Source organism: Athene cunicularia (assembly GCF_003259725.1).
Source record: "Athene cunicularia isolate RWA chromosome 8 unlocalized genomic scaffold, athCun1 chr8_part1, whole genome shotgun sequence".
NCBI lineage: Eukaryota > Metazoa > Chordata > Aves > Strigiformes > Strigidae > Athene > Athene cunicularia.
In genome coordinates, this window is record NW_020799109.1 from 16,449,883 (window position 1) to 16,466,509 (window position 16,627).

General features: G+C 37.1%; 1 protein-coding gene across 1 annotated transcript in view; it reads right to left on the reverse strand.

The window, feature by feature from the left end:
* Positions 1–16,627, reverse strand: part of COL24A1 (collagen type XXIV alpha 1 chain) — a 152,096-nt gene that overhangs the window by 89,211 nt on the left and 46,258 nt on the right. The window contains exons 13-19 of the mRNA XM_026853918.1: positions 12,316–12,369; positions 9,787–9,831; positions 4,899–4,952; positions 4,763–4,807; positions 4,313–4,366; positions 3,624–3,677; positions 1,946–1,999 (exon numbers count right to left, since the gene is read on the reverse strand). Coding sequence (XP_026709719.1) covers positions 1,946–1,999; positions 3,624–3,677; positions 4,313–4,366; positions 4,763–4,807; positions 4,899–4,952; positions 9,787–9,831; positions 12,316–12,369 — 360 coding nt within the window. The remainder of the gene's footprint in view (positions 1–1,945; positions 2,000–3,623; positions 3,678–4,312; positions 4,367–4,762; positions 4,808–4,898; positions 4,953–9,786; positions 9,832–12,315; positions 12,370–16,627) is intronic.

Here is a 16,627-nt window from a genome sequence, read left to right on the forward strand (position 1 = left end):
ATAATGAAAGAGGAACAGAGAAAGCAGCCCTGTCTCACCTTCTAGCTGTTTTTTAGAAGAGACATGATTAGATATATGACAGCAGGCTTTTCTTGTGGGGAAATCTGCACTAATTGCTGTTACTTCATATATCCAGTTGTGTTTAAATACCTTCTGGGAACAACAACTAGCTTATTTTTATAAGACAAAGTAATGGGGAGAGTAAGATACAATCTTCAGTTCTAAGCTATTTTTAAAAATTCCTTTTATTACAAAACTTCTAGGATTTCCCACTTATTCAAGATCCTGGTATACTGCTGTCCTACCTCCCTTCTATTTCTGCTATTTTTGCCATATGGTGACCATGTTTTTATGAAGTAAAAGAAGACAAAACTTCTTTTACTTTATTTCGATTTGTCTTGCATGACTAAAGTTAAGAGAAACATTGCTTTGTATTTTTAAACCTGACATTTTACAGACAATTGTTCAAATTAAAATACCTTGACACTCAACCTTTAATTATCTAACATAAAGCACTTTATCCACCTTGTATTGGCTGAAGTAATTCTGCACCCCTGAGCAAAAGGAAAGGCTGAGCTTTTCAGACAGGAAGTTTTCCCAACCATATCTGCCCTGAGGGTACTAGCCATGAATGAATTTCTCCTCAGGCCCAAAGGAATAGCATCCCTTGGACAGGATAAGTAACTATGAAGGACTACCACAGTAGGCATCAGGATCACCAGTACACAGGCTTCAAGACCAACAATTCACTGTTAACCTGCCACAAGTCTCCCGTGCTGGAAGCTACAAAATGAGAAGAGATGATTCAACAGTGAAGAGGCTCACAAAATCTAAAGTCCTCAGACTCAGAGGGGGGCAGCTGCGGGTAGCATGCACAGGCTTTGGGCCTTTTTCATTCTATCTGAAGGACATGAAAATACTCTCTCCCCACTGACTAAAACATATCGGCTTATTCGGAAAAGACCATCTTGTGTTGCAACAACACATTTCCCAGTGAGTTTTCACTCAGTGAGGCTCATCTCCAATAAGAAAGTGCATTCTTTATGATTTAGAGGAGCTCTAACAACCAAATAATAAAATGCAATCATTTGTTCTTTGAGGATCAGAGGCATTGGGTTCCCTCTTAAAAAGGTAGGAATATAGATCCTTGGTTCAAGAAGACATGCTCCCAGAGTTACTGTATCTTATAAGGCCAGAATAACCATCATTTCTAATACATATCTTCAGGACATACTTTAAAATAAAAAACAACCAAGAAACATCCATTGGAGGAGGCTAATTAAAAGGAAAAAAAAATCTCAATTTTTCACTTTCATCCATCTAGCAAATATACATGTCTTTGTATGTCTTTCCTGTACAGTCCACAGTAATTTTTCCTATAGTCCATGGTATAAATGCCAAAAACCATCAAAATGGAACAATTCAGAGACTGACAGTTTCTGTGTAGACTTCCATAGTACTACACAGTTCTTGGGCAACTGCACTGCTAGATTCAAGTGATTGGCAATACTTCCTACGTAACTGGTGTTTATTCTTTGCATTCCTGGCACATAAAGCTATTTTGTATGAGATAAATATGCAGCCAGGCTTGGAAAATCCAATTTGTAAACCTGCTGTAGAATTCATGAATGAAAGTGTGCCTAAGAAATCACATGAGCCTCATTCAAGGTGTAATTCATAACACCTGGATTCAGAAGAAACCAAATCCTAATCACATAGTTAAATGAGTAACTACTTTGTATTCAAAGATCCTGTATATTAATATTTTGTATTAACATTATGAGCTACAATATTTTGTAATTTATGGAAGAGAATGATATAACTGAATAAAAAGTATTTTCTAATTCAACTAAGACAATGATCTCTTGTGAAAAAAACAAACAACCAAACAAACAAAAAACAACCTCTGATTTTTGCAAATTACCTCTATCAAGCAATTTCTTACCTCAGGTCCTGGAGGACCCAATGGTCCATGGGATCCAGGATCTCCAATTTTCCCCTTAAAAAAATCCAAAGTTAGATTTTTGATGACAATTTATTTTTTTTACAACAGATTGTTATGAAGATTTAAAAAACATTTATCAAAAAGAAAGCCAACAAAAGTGCTGAGAATACTTTTCCACTAAGTAGGAAATGCTATAACCGCCTCTCTCTTTGGATTCAGTTTTGACTAGTTCTTCACCTCTCTCTGAAGTCACAACAAAAAATGCTAATTAGCTTTAGAGAAATAAAATTGGGAGCTTTGGGATGGTCCAAATAGCTGTATTAAAAAAGCCTTGAAATATACAGATGGTTTCACAATAAAGACTAAAAAGTCCAGGAAGTAACAGTTATGGATATTGGTTTACATATCTATATAGTTTAAGCATCCAATCATTGCCAAAGAAATGGCAGTTTTGTGATTAATATAGGAAAATTAGGTCCTATCCAGATGTTACAGGGACTCCATTACATACAAATACTAACACACCTAAAAACTGACCAAAATATTTCTCTAAATTATATCTGTTCTTCCACACTTTTAGAAGGTTGCTGCTGCTCCTCTACCATAACTAGCTGTTCCTTGAGCAAAATTAAAGCCTGACCTGGAAATTTTTAATTTTTGAAACTTTTAATTTTTAACATAAATTATTTTATTGTAAATGTATTCTACAAAGTTAAATATCACATTAATTGCAGGACTGAGGTCTCACATCTTGATTTAACATAAGTCAAGAAACGTCACTTAGTTTGTGATTAAAATCTACAGATGTTCAGAAATGGGCTAATTCACATGCTTATCTTTAAACTAAAGTGCTTATCTTTTTAAATACAAAAAGGCTGTGTTTTCTCATCTAAATTGGAGCAAATTTGTGTAAGTTTTTTGCGGGATTAGTGTTTATATTAAAAATTCTCTGGGACAAAGAAAGTATTTTTCATTGAGCTTAATGGCCTGTGACATTCATGAGGTCTAAGCAGGTTTATCAGATAGTGACTTGATTGCACATAAGAAAACTGAGACTGGAGTAATTAGTCCTTTACCAACGTACGTATTGGCAGCTTTTAATTATACACTGAAAAGAGGCAGATAGTGGTGCTAAAAACAGGTGAGGAAACCGTCAGGAAACCCTGTGCAAATGCCTTTTCTGCCACATTTACAAACCCAGCAGAAGTGGCAGCACTGCAGATGCCTTTTAAAGTTGCTAAAAATGTAAATACTGGAATTCATGACTACTCCCATCCCTATGAGATATGACTGGCCATTATTAATGAGATTTCCTACACTCTCTCCAAATCCAGCTAGCCCAAACGGTCATCTTGACAGCTCCCAAAGCTCTCAGTGGAACTGTTTCAAACATTACCAACATGTCTGTTCCCCCACAAAATATCTAATACCCTAAGCACTCCTGTATTAAAATCTGACACATGTATTGATCTCTGTAATAAAATCTCACCCATTAGGATCTGACTCACTTGCTAACCAGTCACTAGAAATAAATGCAGCTTAGACCTTATTCTTTGTGTATTCTGAATTAGGTAGCTTCTAGAGGATTACATGCACTGTGAACATAAGATACAAAGAAGTATCAAATATAGCAACGTACAATGATGTATTGAAAGCAAAAATAGATGTGTAAACTTACTGGGGGTCCTGGCTTTCCTCTGATCCCTGGGGGTCCTGGTAAACCAAGAGCACCCTGAAAAAAAAGAAAGCTATTAAATACATACGAATTTGTATTGCTGTGGTATGATAGAAGCGATAGTTTGCGACACTTTGCCACCTGAAATAGACTTTGAAATAATTCCGTGGGATGAGAAATGTCTTCTAACATTCAACTTTCACCAAAAGAGTTCTCACAGGATGTGCTATTTTGGTGACTTCTGATGTACTATCCAAATAGGAAAGAAGATACTCATTCATCTCCGTTTCATGATATGAAGGAGCATGCCAGACCATGTGCTGCTACTAACCACAGTTGGTCCAGGTGAGCTGCAGATGAACCTCAAGGTTCAAGGGAAAATTATCTTTCACAACGGTTTATTAGCAGGTTTCAGATCATGCCATAATTCTTTTCCTGTTTGATGCATCTCTGAACATACAGCAGCCTGAATTCTGCCCATGCCCATTAGTTGTCTTTTGTTCACTACTTTCTATAACTGTTTTAATTAGCACAGCATTTCTTAAAAATATGTTCATTCAGTGGTATCCAATAACTTTCAGTACTGCATTCTATTTTTATTCAGCCAACTTGCTGCATTTTAAGAGACTCGAAAGCCTGACAAAGTTGCTGAAATTTGCACAATTTTGTAAAACAATTCAATTATAAATTACCTTGTCTCCTGGGTACCCCTGGTCTCCTGGCTCTCCTGCAAGGCCATGTTCACCCTAAACAACATATTATTTTATACAGACATATGTATATGGCTTAAAATGGAGTAATTATCAGAATTAGAGAATGAGAAAGATTAATTCAATTTAGTATTTAAAATTAACACAGATCTTTGAATGACAATGCAAGATGTTGCACTGAAGCATCCCCTCCAGGAATCCTTATAGACACAGCTCTGGATATTGTTATGCCCAGTAGTAAGTGCTCTGTCCAGAAGTAAGTTTGTCTGAAGTACCAGATTGTGAGACTGAAGTAATTTTAGAAAATAAGTCAGAAAAGAAATCAAAAGGAAAAAGGGAAGGCTTTGTCAAGCACATTATTTTGCTCAAGATTTAATGAAAGGAGTCTGAAAGAACTATATATCGCTAAGATAATGGAAATATTTAAATCACCTTATCACCTTTCATTCCAGGCTGTCCCACACTCCCTGGAAGACCCTATTAAAATGAAGAAAACAAAAATCCAATGCTCATCTATAATATGGATAGCAGCATAGGCATCAGGCTGTGGGATCGTTTAGCACCATACCATGGGCCCTGGAATTCCTGATGGTCCACTTGGTCCCGCTGGCCCAACGCCTCCCTGCAAGACAGCAAGAAAGGTGACTGCAGTGAACTTTTGATAAAATGGAGTAACTTAAAGACTGGTAACAGAATGTAGCATTTTCTGCACCACAGAGAGAAACCAAAATCTTTTTTAGGCTAATTTCTTGGTAGAAATGTATCCATATTATAAGCTTTCCACCTTTACAGTTCACAGGCACATCAGCAGAAACACAAGAAACCAAACCTCCTTCTTTTCCTTTAGATTATGTATTCAGGAGAAGCTAGCAGTGCATTAGGCAATACAGAATAAGGAAGCTTTACTTTGTACTGCAGCTGCATATTCGGTGTCTATTCCCTCTGTCCTTAGGATTACATAAAATCACTAATCCATAAGCATTGAATTTGGCTTAAAGAAATTATTCTACCGCAAGTAGTGCCATAAAAAGTGAGTTTTACTAGGATTCTTCATCTCTCAGTGACTTCTACAAGTTAAGAAAAAGAAATGAGATTCTTCAAAAATACCAAGTGTGCAAACTTAACCTAAGTTCTGGTGGGCATGCTAACTTTTTCTGTTCTCATGTACTTTCAAAGCCCTTACTACCTCTATCCTTTCTGGGATTTATATGGACAGTTTTATGGCTTGAAAAAGAAAAGTGAACCAGAAGTTTTACAAGATCAAGAACCTGAAAAGATCAACACAGCAACAGCACTAATAACAATGAAAGATGGTAGCTAAACATAAGAAATGATTTAGCAACAGCTAAAACTATATTACAGAGGGAAAAGTCTATCTACTTTCTGCCTATTCTAACTCTGGAAAAAAAACAGGCAGTGTTATACCTCTGTGGCTATGCAAGAATTCAGCAACAAATATGAATAGAGAAATCTTTTGGCACTTGCTGAAAGTGATATGGAAAAGATGACACTGACATCTACTGATTTCCAGTTCAGCACACATTCATTATTCTCTGGAGACTCTTTCAGCAATGCTCACAAAAACTTCTGCAGCCATCAGACTCATGGCTCATTGAAGAAAAAGGAAGACTGATGACTTAGTGTCTCAATGGTGCCTGGTAAAGCTCCCAGGAAAACTGCCACTCTACATTGCTTTATCTTTCCATGACTACTTAAATGATATATTCTGTCATGTTAGCTGATGCCAAGATAAATTGCTTACATTGCTGTCTCTGACTCGTGCTATACTAGTTCAGCAAGGCATTTCTGTATTAATGATACTGTACGTTCAAATGCATACTCATGGTAACAATAGCATTGACTGAAAAATCCCAGAGCGATACTGAGCTGGTAAACTTAGCTTACAAAAACAATGGGAAGAAGTTCCAAAACAGCTTTACAAAATTCAGGTTGACGAAACTCCTGTTACAGTCTCCAGAGATATTGGTTGACCTAATTAACAGCAAAGAACTGCAACTGCACAAAAATAAAACTGAAAAATTATTTCACTGATAAGAAAAGTGTGAATAGTAAGTCAGTCAGCTTTTTTAATTGTCCTCCATGTGCAACAGCCTTGCTATATGTTAATACATGCTTATCAGTTTGGTTAAAACTTGCTGATAGATAGAAAACAAAAATTACTTCACCTACATAAGGCATACCTTTTCCACCACTTCTATGTGACAAATGAAACTAAACCAAATTTGCTTCTACCTGTCAAAAAGGCAAGAGACCAGAAAAGGAAAACTAGTGTTTTCCAGTATTAGGGCTTTCATTTTAAAGAAAAAAAAAAAAAAAAAAAAGCTAGCTCTGATAACTGTAGTCTTACATTTTCTAAAAGTCTTCATCTTATTAATGCTCACGGCCTTGCAAATCTTGAGAGACTGACTGCTCAACCAGCCAAACTCTGAACTTGGCAACAGCTTTGCATATTGAAAAAGTCATGGAAGGAAGGAATTCTGGACTCAGCTTGCTGATGTTGCTCACTTTGCCATTCTTCTCATGAACAAACACAAAAATATGATTAGCTCTTGACCCTGCATACAGCTGGGCTGGACAAGCTACTTGAATTAATGCTGTCGGGTTTTGCCAGAATAATATGTTTAATCTCATGTTCAATATTGCATCTTGTAATATAATGTGTTATAACTGAACTAAGTATCTTAGAATAAACATTGAGGGTCTTTGCTCGGTTTTGGATGACCACTGGAATATGCTTGAATAGGGGCCATGTGAAAACAGAGGCCAGGGTGCACAAACCCATTTGGAGAGCAGGTGTGGTCAAGGAACAGGGCTGCCCCACACAAGCTGTACTTGGTATGCCAGGGTAACCTGAAATTCTCCTGGGGTCTTGGTGAAATTCTGCTACAGTTTAAAGAGCACAACAGTTGCTTCTAAAGAAACTCTGGAACAAAGCATAGGTCTTCCAATTTTCTTAATGATTGGGAAATTATGAATCAGTGTAACTAATATGATGTAATGCAGAGACACAAGAGGAATACCTAATAGTGAATTTTACTGGTGATGCCTACAAACTGTCTTAGTGTCCACAGAAGACTCATGCCACTAGATACTGAAGTCCTCTTTAGCCATGTTCTGACTTTATTTCAAAATCTCAACTAGATCGGCTGATGCTTTGGAAGTGATGCTTTGGAAGTTTCCAAAGGGTGTTGAGAAATGTGGAAGAAATGTCACTGGGCCTTTTTCCTCAACTGCAAGACATTACTGGTACAGTAGGATTTTATCAACCACAGAGAGTTAATTGCCCCTGAACAGCAATGCTAATCTGTCTTAACTAAACAAAATAAAATACCTTTAAAAACACCCTAATATAACTGTAAGATCTATTAAGCTGTCGGAAGGATGTACAAATCCTTTATGAAGCCTCACTTCTACATCATAAGCACTTGTCCATACGTATTTTTCTTCACACACTTGTCATTCCAAGCACTAAACTCTATTAAGACCAGAAGCTCATTTGCAAAATTATTTCTACCTCCAAAAATGTCATTGCTCTTCAGCATATATACATACATCTTTGCCACAAACACACAAATGTAGGGATCAAAGGAACTCTCTGCTCCATAAAAGACCCCTAATTGCTTGTAGTCAAATGGAGCTGCAGCAGATGACGTAAAGTTTCCAACAGTTCTGGAGGGTCAAACTCTAATTCCAACAAAACATGAATATCAGCACACTCCCTGTAAAAGTCCTGTTCCAAATTGTCACATTTCAAAATTAAAAATTGTACACACAAAGAATTAGCTAATAATTGTACATAATGAAGAAAGAAATATCAGTTTTTATGCTTTACTTTCTGTCTTTGAATACAAATTATGTAGAGCACATAATCAATGCTCTTTTACACTGCTGGAGCTGTGCAAAATGCCCCATATAAAGGAGAGATGGCAGGCCACTCAAATGGAGTTCACAGGCAAAACAATTATTGATTTCATGCTGACAAAATCTAAATACGCCATCAAATTAATTTTTAAAGAAATAGCTCTCATTATGATTATATTTGGGCTACGTACATGTGGCAAAGGCTTTGGACAAGTGATTGCAAATAATTTCTATATTTCAAAATAAATTATTGACAATCTCTCTGTGTAAGTGGCTGCAATTCAGCAGCGTGGCAAATGGAGCTTTGAGAACTGAAACATTTATGCTCATGAATTCTAAGAAGGGCTAAACTGCTGACTAAGTTATAGTCAAAATAATCAGTAACTTTTTAGAGGTGATATATAGTAAGCTTTTTTTAAAAACCTCAGATATGTTTCTACAATTACCCAAGTCCATGAGATAAAATTCCAAAGACAGATATTTAAGAAAGAAAAGCAAACTATAATTCAAAGTAAATTCTCTAGTGCAACCTCTAGTCCCATGAACGCTTCAGTTGGCTCAAATAAGTCAACTGACAAGAATACAATGAGTCATGTTTCATGATGAAGGCTGGAAGCCACAGAGGTTCCTTGATCAAACTTCCGTGTCTTCACTATAGCAATGCCATAACAATCCCAACCAGGAAGCAAAGGACAACTTACAGAAATATTTTTTGTTATAAACATATCATTAAAGAGATAATAATACTGGAACTCAACTGTCATACTTCAAAGGAAAAGTTAGATGGCCATCGGTGTAAACTAATAAACTTATTAAGAATGTTTCAGATATCCAGATATTGAAGAAAAAAAAAAATAGTCGCTGGAGACAATTATGGCTTTCAATTCAAGTGCAAACACACTATTTTCTCCCACGTTATGAACCATGAACATGGCTGGGGAGCCAACCTTGATCGAGCCAACATTAATAATCAAATCCAGATCCTCTATCAGTAAACACATGAATTACTTAAAATAAGGGAGTAAGACTACACAGTATGAATGTATCAGTCTTTCCTACCTCCTAGGACTCATTCATGTCACAGAGCTTCTCTGGCACAACTGTATATATACAGCTACACTGTGCAACTCCATAATGAGCATTACAACATTATTCTAAAAACATAAAAAGATTTGAATATGATACTGTATACAAGATAAAATAATTCTGCTTAGAAATTGGTAGCCATATACAGGAATGAATGAGGGCTCTGGATGTTAAAATGTTTGAAAGTATTGTACTTTTTCAAAAAGTAATACTGGCTTTAGGGGCATAAACTAGAAAACTTGATAATAATAATAAAAAAATCCTGGATATACCATCAGAAATAAGCATACAATTCCAAACAAAGTATAGAAGTACTCTATACCAGCAATATGACAGCAGTTTTGTAAAGTGATTTTAATTAAAATGATGGCTAACTAAAACAAAACCTGTTTAAAATCCCTGGGATTCTTATATATGTTTTTATTATTTCACAAACATACAAGACATATTCTAATTAGGTCATATCAAAGTAATAAAAGTGTACTCACTCTTAGTCCTGGAAATCCAGGAGGACCAACACCACCAACAATTCCCTTCAAATAAAATTGAATGTTAGAATATCTGAATTTTACCATTTAAAAAAATTCCCAGTGATAAAATAAACAGAAGTGATCTGCAAAGCAAGTCAGTTGGGATTTTTATAAAGAGTTCCTGAAGAATTCCAAGCTTATCACTGTATAGGCCTTATTAAAATCCCTGTGTGGAATTGGATCTCAAGATATTTGCACCATGAAATCATTCCTGCATTACCAAGGAATATGAAATTTGTTATCATGATATTTAAAGTGGGATGAAGAAAAAATAATTTTTTGGGGGTGGAAAAAAAAAAACACCATGAGAATTTATTAAGATGCCTTTAAAAGATAAATAAGAACACTGGCTCAGTTCATAGAAAGATCTGTGTATATTAAAGGCTACACTCTACGAAAAATTCTTGATACAAACTACAGTATTCACACTTTATGTAGAAGTAACAAATTCAACAGCACTACTGCCTCTGTTGCACTCAATTTTAACTTAGCAGAAGCTAAAATTCCAAACACTGTGGAAACTGGTTGCCAAGTCTCTTTGCCCTGTGTGACAGGGGTACTGCAGCCCTCCAGGTCAGCATGCTTCGCAGAGGCTGTCCCACAACCTCGGACCTGCTACTCAATGGATATCATACAGAGGATTCACGGCAGCCCATCAGCACCCACAGAAAGGGGAATTTTTATGTCCTGAGCCCATCCTGAAGCTGTCCAACAAGGCATGGCTGCTGGGCACGTCACAGAGGAAACCTCGTGCTCTCTTTCCGCCTCTGGTGCCCAAACACCTTCTCCAATCTCCTCCGGACTAACCACAGGGGAAGCTGAATGCTCTAGCAACATCCTCTTGGCAGACCAACACCCTCAGAGAACTGAGAAATGCGGGATGGCATTACTCTGTTAAGCAGAAGAGAGGCATGGAGACAAATGTTATTAGTGTCAAGTCAGCACATGGGAAGAAATGTCTTCCCTTCAAGTTCCTCTCACCACAGGCATCCCAGGCAGCCCCTGCTCTCCACTGCCAGCTCACGAACAGGCTCTGTAAATATTCCATTAGCATTGCAGCCCCCTGCAGCTGCAGCTCTGGCCCTTTGCCTGAACAAGCCCTGCAGGGTGAGTTTTGGGGAGGAGGGAGAGGGGTTGCTGCCTGTCTGAGAGGCAGTAAGATCAGCAGCTGTCTTGGCAGATTAGAAGGAACTTGTTTGCAAATGCTTGCATTAAGACAGGCTTCTTTGTACAGTGCAAGTCTGTAATTTCAGATCCAGGCTTTCTAAGCTTGTTTCTATTAAAGTACTGTTGTTCTGCAGATCCAGTGGAAAGACAATACCTGCTTTATCAGGAATGGAGGGAGACTGGGGAGTACCAGGAGGGGGAAGGAAGAACTAAACTTTTTGCATCATTTGCAAAGCAGCTGGTGACACTCACAACCCCTCAGAGGGCTTTCAAGATGAAAAGTACCATACTAACATCACCTGACATTTCCTCAAGGGGAACTTTGCCTCAGGGACCAGAAATGCAAAGTAATTTTTCCTTGTGTTCCAAAATGCTGACACCAAACGTCAATAAACCACCAGCAAAATTCATGTAAGCTTTTCTAAAACAAGTTTCTAAGATGGGTGTCTGGAAAGGGCACACCATCAAAAAGGACACCATCTCTGCCCCGTTGCTGACTCTGGTCCATATCAGAACCCCCTTTAGACAAACTGACAGCAGTTTCCAAAGAAACATCCAAGAGTAAAAGCAGATTCAAATCAGCTGCTCTTTTGCCCAGCACTTATTGCTGTCCTCTTGTTTGGCCCAAAGCCCTTTCACTGGTTTCTCATATCAAAGGAAACCTGAGTTTGGAGTCTGCATGCCAGAGTTTCCCTACAAATACAGAAAGACAGCAAAGTTCCTTTGAGAGCAGCCAGTGAAGTGACGTGACTGTGCCACAGTTTGAATACCATACCATGAGAGCACTTTAGCCTGTACATGCTGCCAAGGACAAAGCTGTTATCATACTGATTATAATGCACTAAATGACATACTAGCATAATTGTATTCAGTAACAGTTCAAAGGATGAAATCAACTATCAGATGCACATGAAAGCTAGGGTTTTGGCATGCATGCAGAATCCCATTTTGCTAAGGTGATCTTGGAATAACTGTTTAAAATAAAAATTGCAAAGTCATATCCAATGCAAGAATTTTTGAAGATGAAACATTCATTAGTAATACAATGAGGACAGCAAGGTATCTGTTTCTCAAGGTAGTCAGCACATTCAGCAGTGGAAATAGTGTTCTCTCAGCAGCTCTCTGGCTCTTTTCTCTTTTTTATACCACTAATTACAGAACTTTACTAGCAATTCCCATGGAAAATTAACTGTCCAAAATTTTCCCGTGGACTTCAAAACATTGCTTTTGAGGCAAAAATCTCCTTTGCATTTGGGAGGGGTGTTAATATCGAGTGCCATAAATTTTACCACGTTAATCAACACGCAATTTGATACTTACAGGATTCCCATCTGGACCAGGGGGGCCTCTATTTCCAAAGTCACCTGGAAAACCCTAAAGGAGAAGAGAGACTGTAAGTATTATCCAAGACACAAAAGGTGGTCTGAACACTGAATTCCTATAGTATTAGAAATTAGGACATCAGCAAGTGGATTCAGGGAGAGAGATGGAGGAATGGGAGAAGCAGAAAGTTTCAGCTGCACAGTTCAGATGAATACTGGTATTTGTCTCCTAAAATCATAACCAAAAAAAGATATAATTATGCACAATGTAAGCATAGGGCAAAATCAGATTACTGAATGCTTTGAAAGCAATATTAAACAAGTATTACTTGAACTGTTTGCTTGGAGTCTCTTTTCCTATTTAGGATTTTTATTTTTTTTTTCCCTGTTACCTACCGCATTCACTAAAACATCTGTCTTTCGTTCTCTTGTTGCTCTTTCCCAAATATTAATAGTTGCAGTCTCAGTGTGACACATGTTCACTAGAAATCAAATTTTTCATCTTTCTGGCACAACACTGTCTTTACCAATGTGAACACTTTCCTTACTTAGTCTGCATCTAGAGACTGAAACAATACTCAAGACATGGAAAAATAACATTCATTTGATCAGAGTTTTGACTTCAGAGACTAGATAATCAGGACAGGAAAGAAATCTGACTGGCCAAGTCAAGCACCAAAGCTTGAAACAGAATTTCCATTTCTTGTTTAAGGAAAATGAAATAGAAATACACCACTTCAGTGGCTCTAACCTTCCTTGTTTCCTTCTCAGGGTTTCACAGATTATTTTATTTCTTCCTGATGCTGTTCACTGTAGAAGCACATGAGTTGCTGGGGAAAAGTGGTTTGGGTTTTATTTTTTTTATTTGTTTGTGAATGTGTTTGTTGTTGGGTTTTTTTTTACATTAATTTTTATCAGTGTACTATTGCCAAGCAGATCTCTATTTCTCTGGAAGAGCCACACGAAGCTAATAGCAAATTCATCCTCTTAGTTTGAAGCACCACCACGCATTATTTTCATGATTCCTATCACTGTATAAAGTTAGGCAAAAGGATGGAGCACAGATCCACAGAGAAGTCAACATCCTTTTCAATTACACTGTAAGGTCCACAGAAGAGCCTACCACATATTTGCAAAATATCAAGCTGGAAAGGGATACTGCATGGAAAAAATCCACACTAAGGTGCTCACAGGAAGAAAAACGTTTCACGGAACTGAAAAATCTCACACAGTATTAGAGTACTGAGATAGAGAGGTGCATTGACCTCAGGAAATCAGCCGCAAAGCACCAGGGCATTACTAGTCCATCTCCATGGGAAAAAGAGCAAATTCAATCCTTACAATAATTTTGACACTACTCTTCTTTGTCTTTTCAATGTTTGAATGTCTTTTTACCCCTCCCTGTGTATCAGGAACAGTACTTCCAGGCATTAAACTTTCCCTTCTCTAAAACTGTGTTCAAACCTGCTATAGGTCAAAGGTAGAATTAGTCTGGCCTTTTTGATCTACCTTGTTTGAAGGACGTTCGCATCGCTGTCCAGCTCAGGACTTAGGGAAGCTGTGTCTTCCCTTAATGGAATGGGGGATTTGCATCATCATACAATATTAGATGGATATCAGTCAGGAAGACAACATAAAACTGTGGCAAGGAGGTGGAAAAATTGTATCATAAACCAAAGTAGTTTAAGCAGTGCTTAAGGCATATTTAGCTTTAGTAATAACTTAAACCAAAATTCTACAAAAGTTAAGGCAACTTTTTGTGTGTGTATATATATGCATACACACTGCTAAAACAATATGTTGAAGCAACTTAATAGGCTCTTAATTTCCAGCATCATATATGATAGTGTGAATTAATCTGAGACATGGTTAACACTCCCTGTATCATCTTTTGGGTTGATTTTTTTTGGAAGGTTTTTTTTTCCTGCATTCTTCTGGAAAGAAAAAGATAGCAATGCCCCTCACAACAATTACATTTTTATTCAGGATCTGATTATGGAACTCACAAATGAGAATCTATAGCCATAATTGTAACAACGAACATTGCAGGTCTTTATATTATTCCTGTCATCATTTAAACAGTAGAGGTTCATAGGTTTAGTGGTTAATAAAGCAGATTTCTTTGATTCTCAACCAGTGTACTACTGGCCAAATTGTTGCACAACCCTGAAAACGTACTGTAAAATTTCACATATGCAAAATGAGCATTTGACAGTGCCTATATTGTTAAAAGCTGCCAGCTGATAGGATGTAGACAAAGATTAATTTACTACCCTTTCCTTAATAGCATAATATTTTGGTTTTACTGCCTAACATTGGTAGATGTTGGAAGGGGCAGAATTGCCATAACACAAATAAATATCAAGTGTTTTTAAAAACACATAAATGAGGCATCAAAAGTGAAATGGAGGATGCAGTGGGAGTGTTTTACCAGATCACAGATGCAGGTCACAGATGATGGTTTATATACAGCAGGAACCCACACAGCATGAGTTATGAAAAGGACAGATTACCCACAGTCATCATAATCCCATCCTCAACAGCATGTGTCTTTTAACTGATGCTGACAAAACTATTTTAGTAAGTAGAAAAATGCAAGGAAAATTCAACATAGGAGAACAGTCAAAAAAGTCTAAAATCGTAAGTAATATAACGATACTCTGTGCAATGTGTTTTATTAAATCAACATTATAATTTAACATTACTATAAAGCATACAAAGGGCAACTATTTATAATTTTAATATACAATAGAACCTGAACTGGTTTACAGTTACAATGGACTTTGATTAATAAATTCTTGGTATAATTTACAAGGTCTGTCCTGCCACTCTGACCACTCCTTGTAACTATTACCATATAGAACAAAACTATGTAAAAACATTCCCCCAAATGTGGTCAAACTGTATGTAAAAACACGATACATCATACTAAGAGAACAAACAATGCATTAAAAATACTGCAGAACTAACCAAATTTCATATAACAAGCATGCAATGCTTTTTCTATGAAATATTTTCTTTAAAAATTATTGTATGCAAAACTAATCTAAAATTCAAACAAATCCTCAGTCTGTAATTTTCACAATAAAGATTTTGGTAACAATATTTTGTTCCATTTCAAATATGCCAGAGATGTTACAAATATGAATAACTATTCAATAAACCTGCCAAGTAGTAGCATTTTGAATTGTAGGTGTACGATCCCTTGTACAACCCACTCATACTTTCATATTACTTTTCAAAAATGAGATCATATCTGGGATCTGTTTTCTTTCAGGGGATCTCTGCCAGTCAGATAGTTTTTCTTCCCCAAGTATTATTACTGACAGAAGTTTTGCCCAAATAACTGTTGCATCCTAGAACACCAGGTGAGGAGCCTGACTTCAGGCACTATTCAATTCCCATACCAAACTTTCTTTAGTGACAGTGTCCTGCTGCAAAACATCAGCGTTGTTAACTCCAGGACACTGCGTTGAAAGACGTTGTCATCACATCTATCGTTGTCTGGGGTTAAAATAACACACATTCTCTAAGCTTGTGATCCAGCAAAGTACTTCAAGCCAGGCTTCTGTGTGATTCCTCTCATGGTTTGGTCCCTATATTAGTAGCCTTTAGTTACATAAATACTTTATAGATCATATAAGGGATTTGGAATGAACCTTGGGATTGAGAAAATTATATTACAGATGAATCACTACTGAGTAAAGGTAATCACAGACATTGTGCAGAGGTGCTTTTGGTGCTCTGTCACCTATGTGAAACCTCTCTGAATTGATTTATATGAATAGAAATCCTTACCAGAGCATAACCTGGCACTTATAAAAGTACTGCTCTTACTATAAATGCAAAGTAACTGCTTACCACAGCACACACAGCACCAACAGATTGATTGAAACAAACCGTTACACTGGCAATCAGAAGCCTCACATGAAAACTGCCACTGAGAAAGATTATAATGCAAAACATGTTTTCAGAGTACCCTGCTGTCACCTCCTTTTCCTTTTCCACATTGAGCACAAGCCTTTGCTTTCAGTTCAGGTTCTTCTTAAAAGCTTCAGGTGACTCAGCAGCCCAACACACTGCTAACTACTGCAAGATACTGAGCACAGACCTCTTCTTGACAAACATGCACAAAGTAGCCTTTGATTCAAATTGTAAGCAAACTACAATGTGGTCAACAAGCATGGGAGCACCCTGTCCTGATAGCTGAATAATTAAAAAAAAAGATTCTTACTTTGATTTTACCTTAACAATTTGATAGACTTCTCTTTCTGAAGCTGCTATCAACTTAATGACACTTTTGTCTGCTT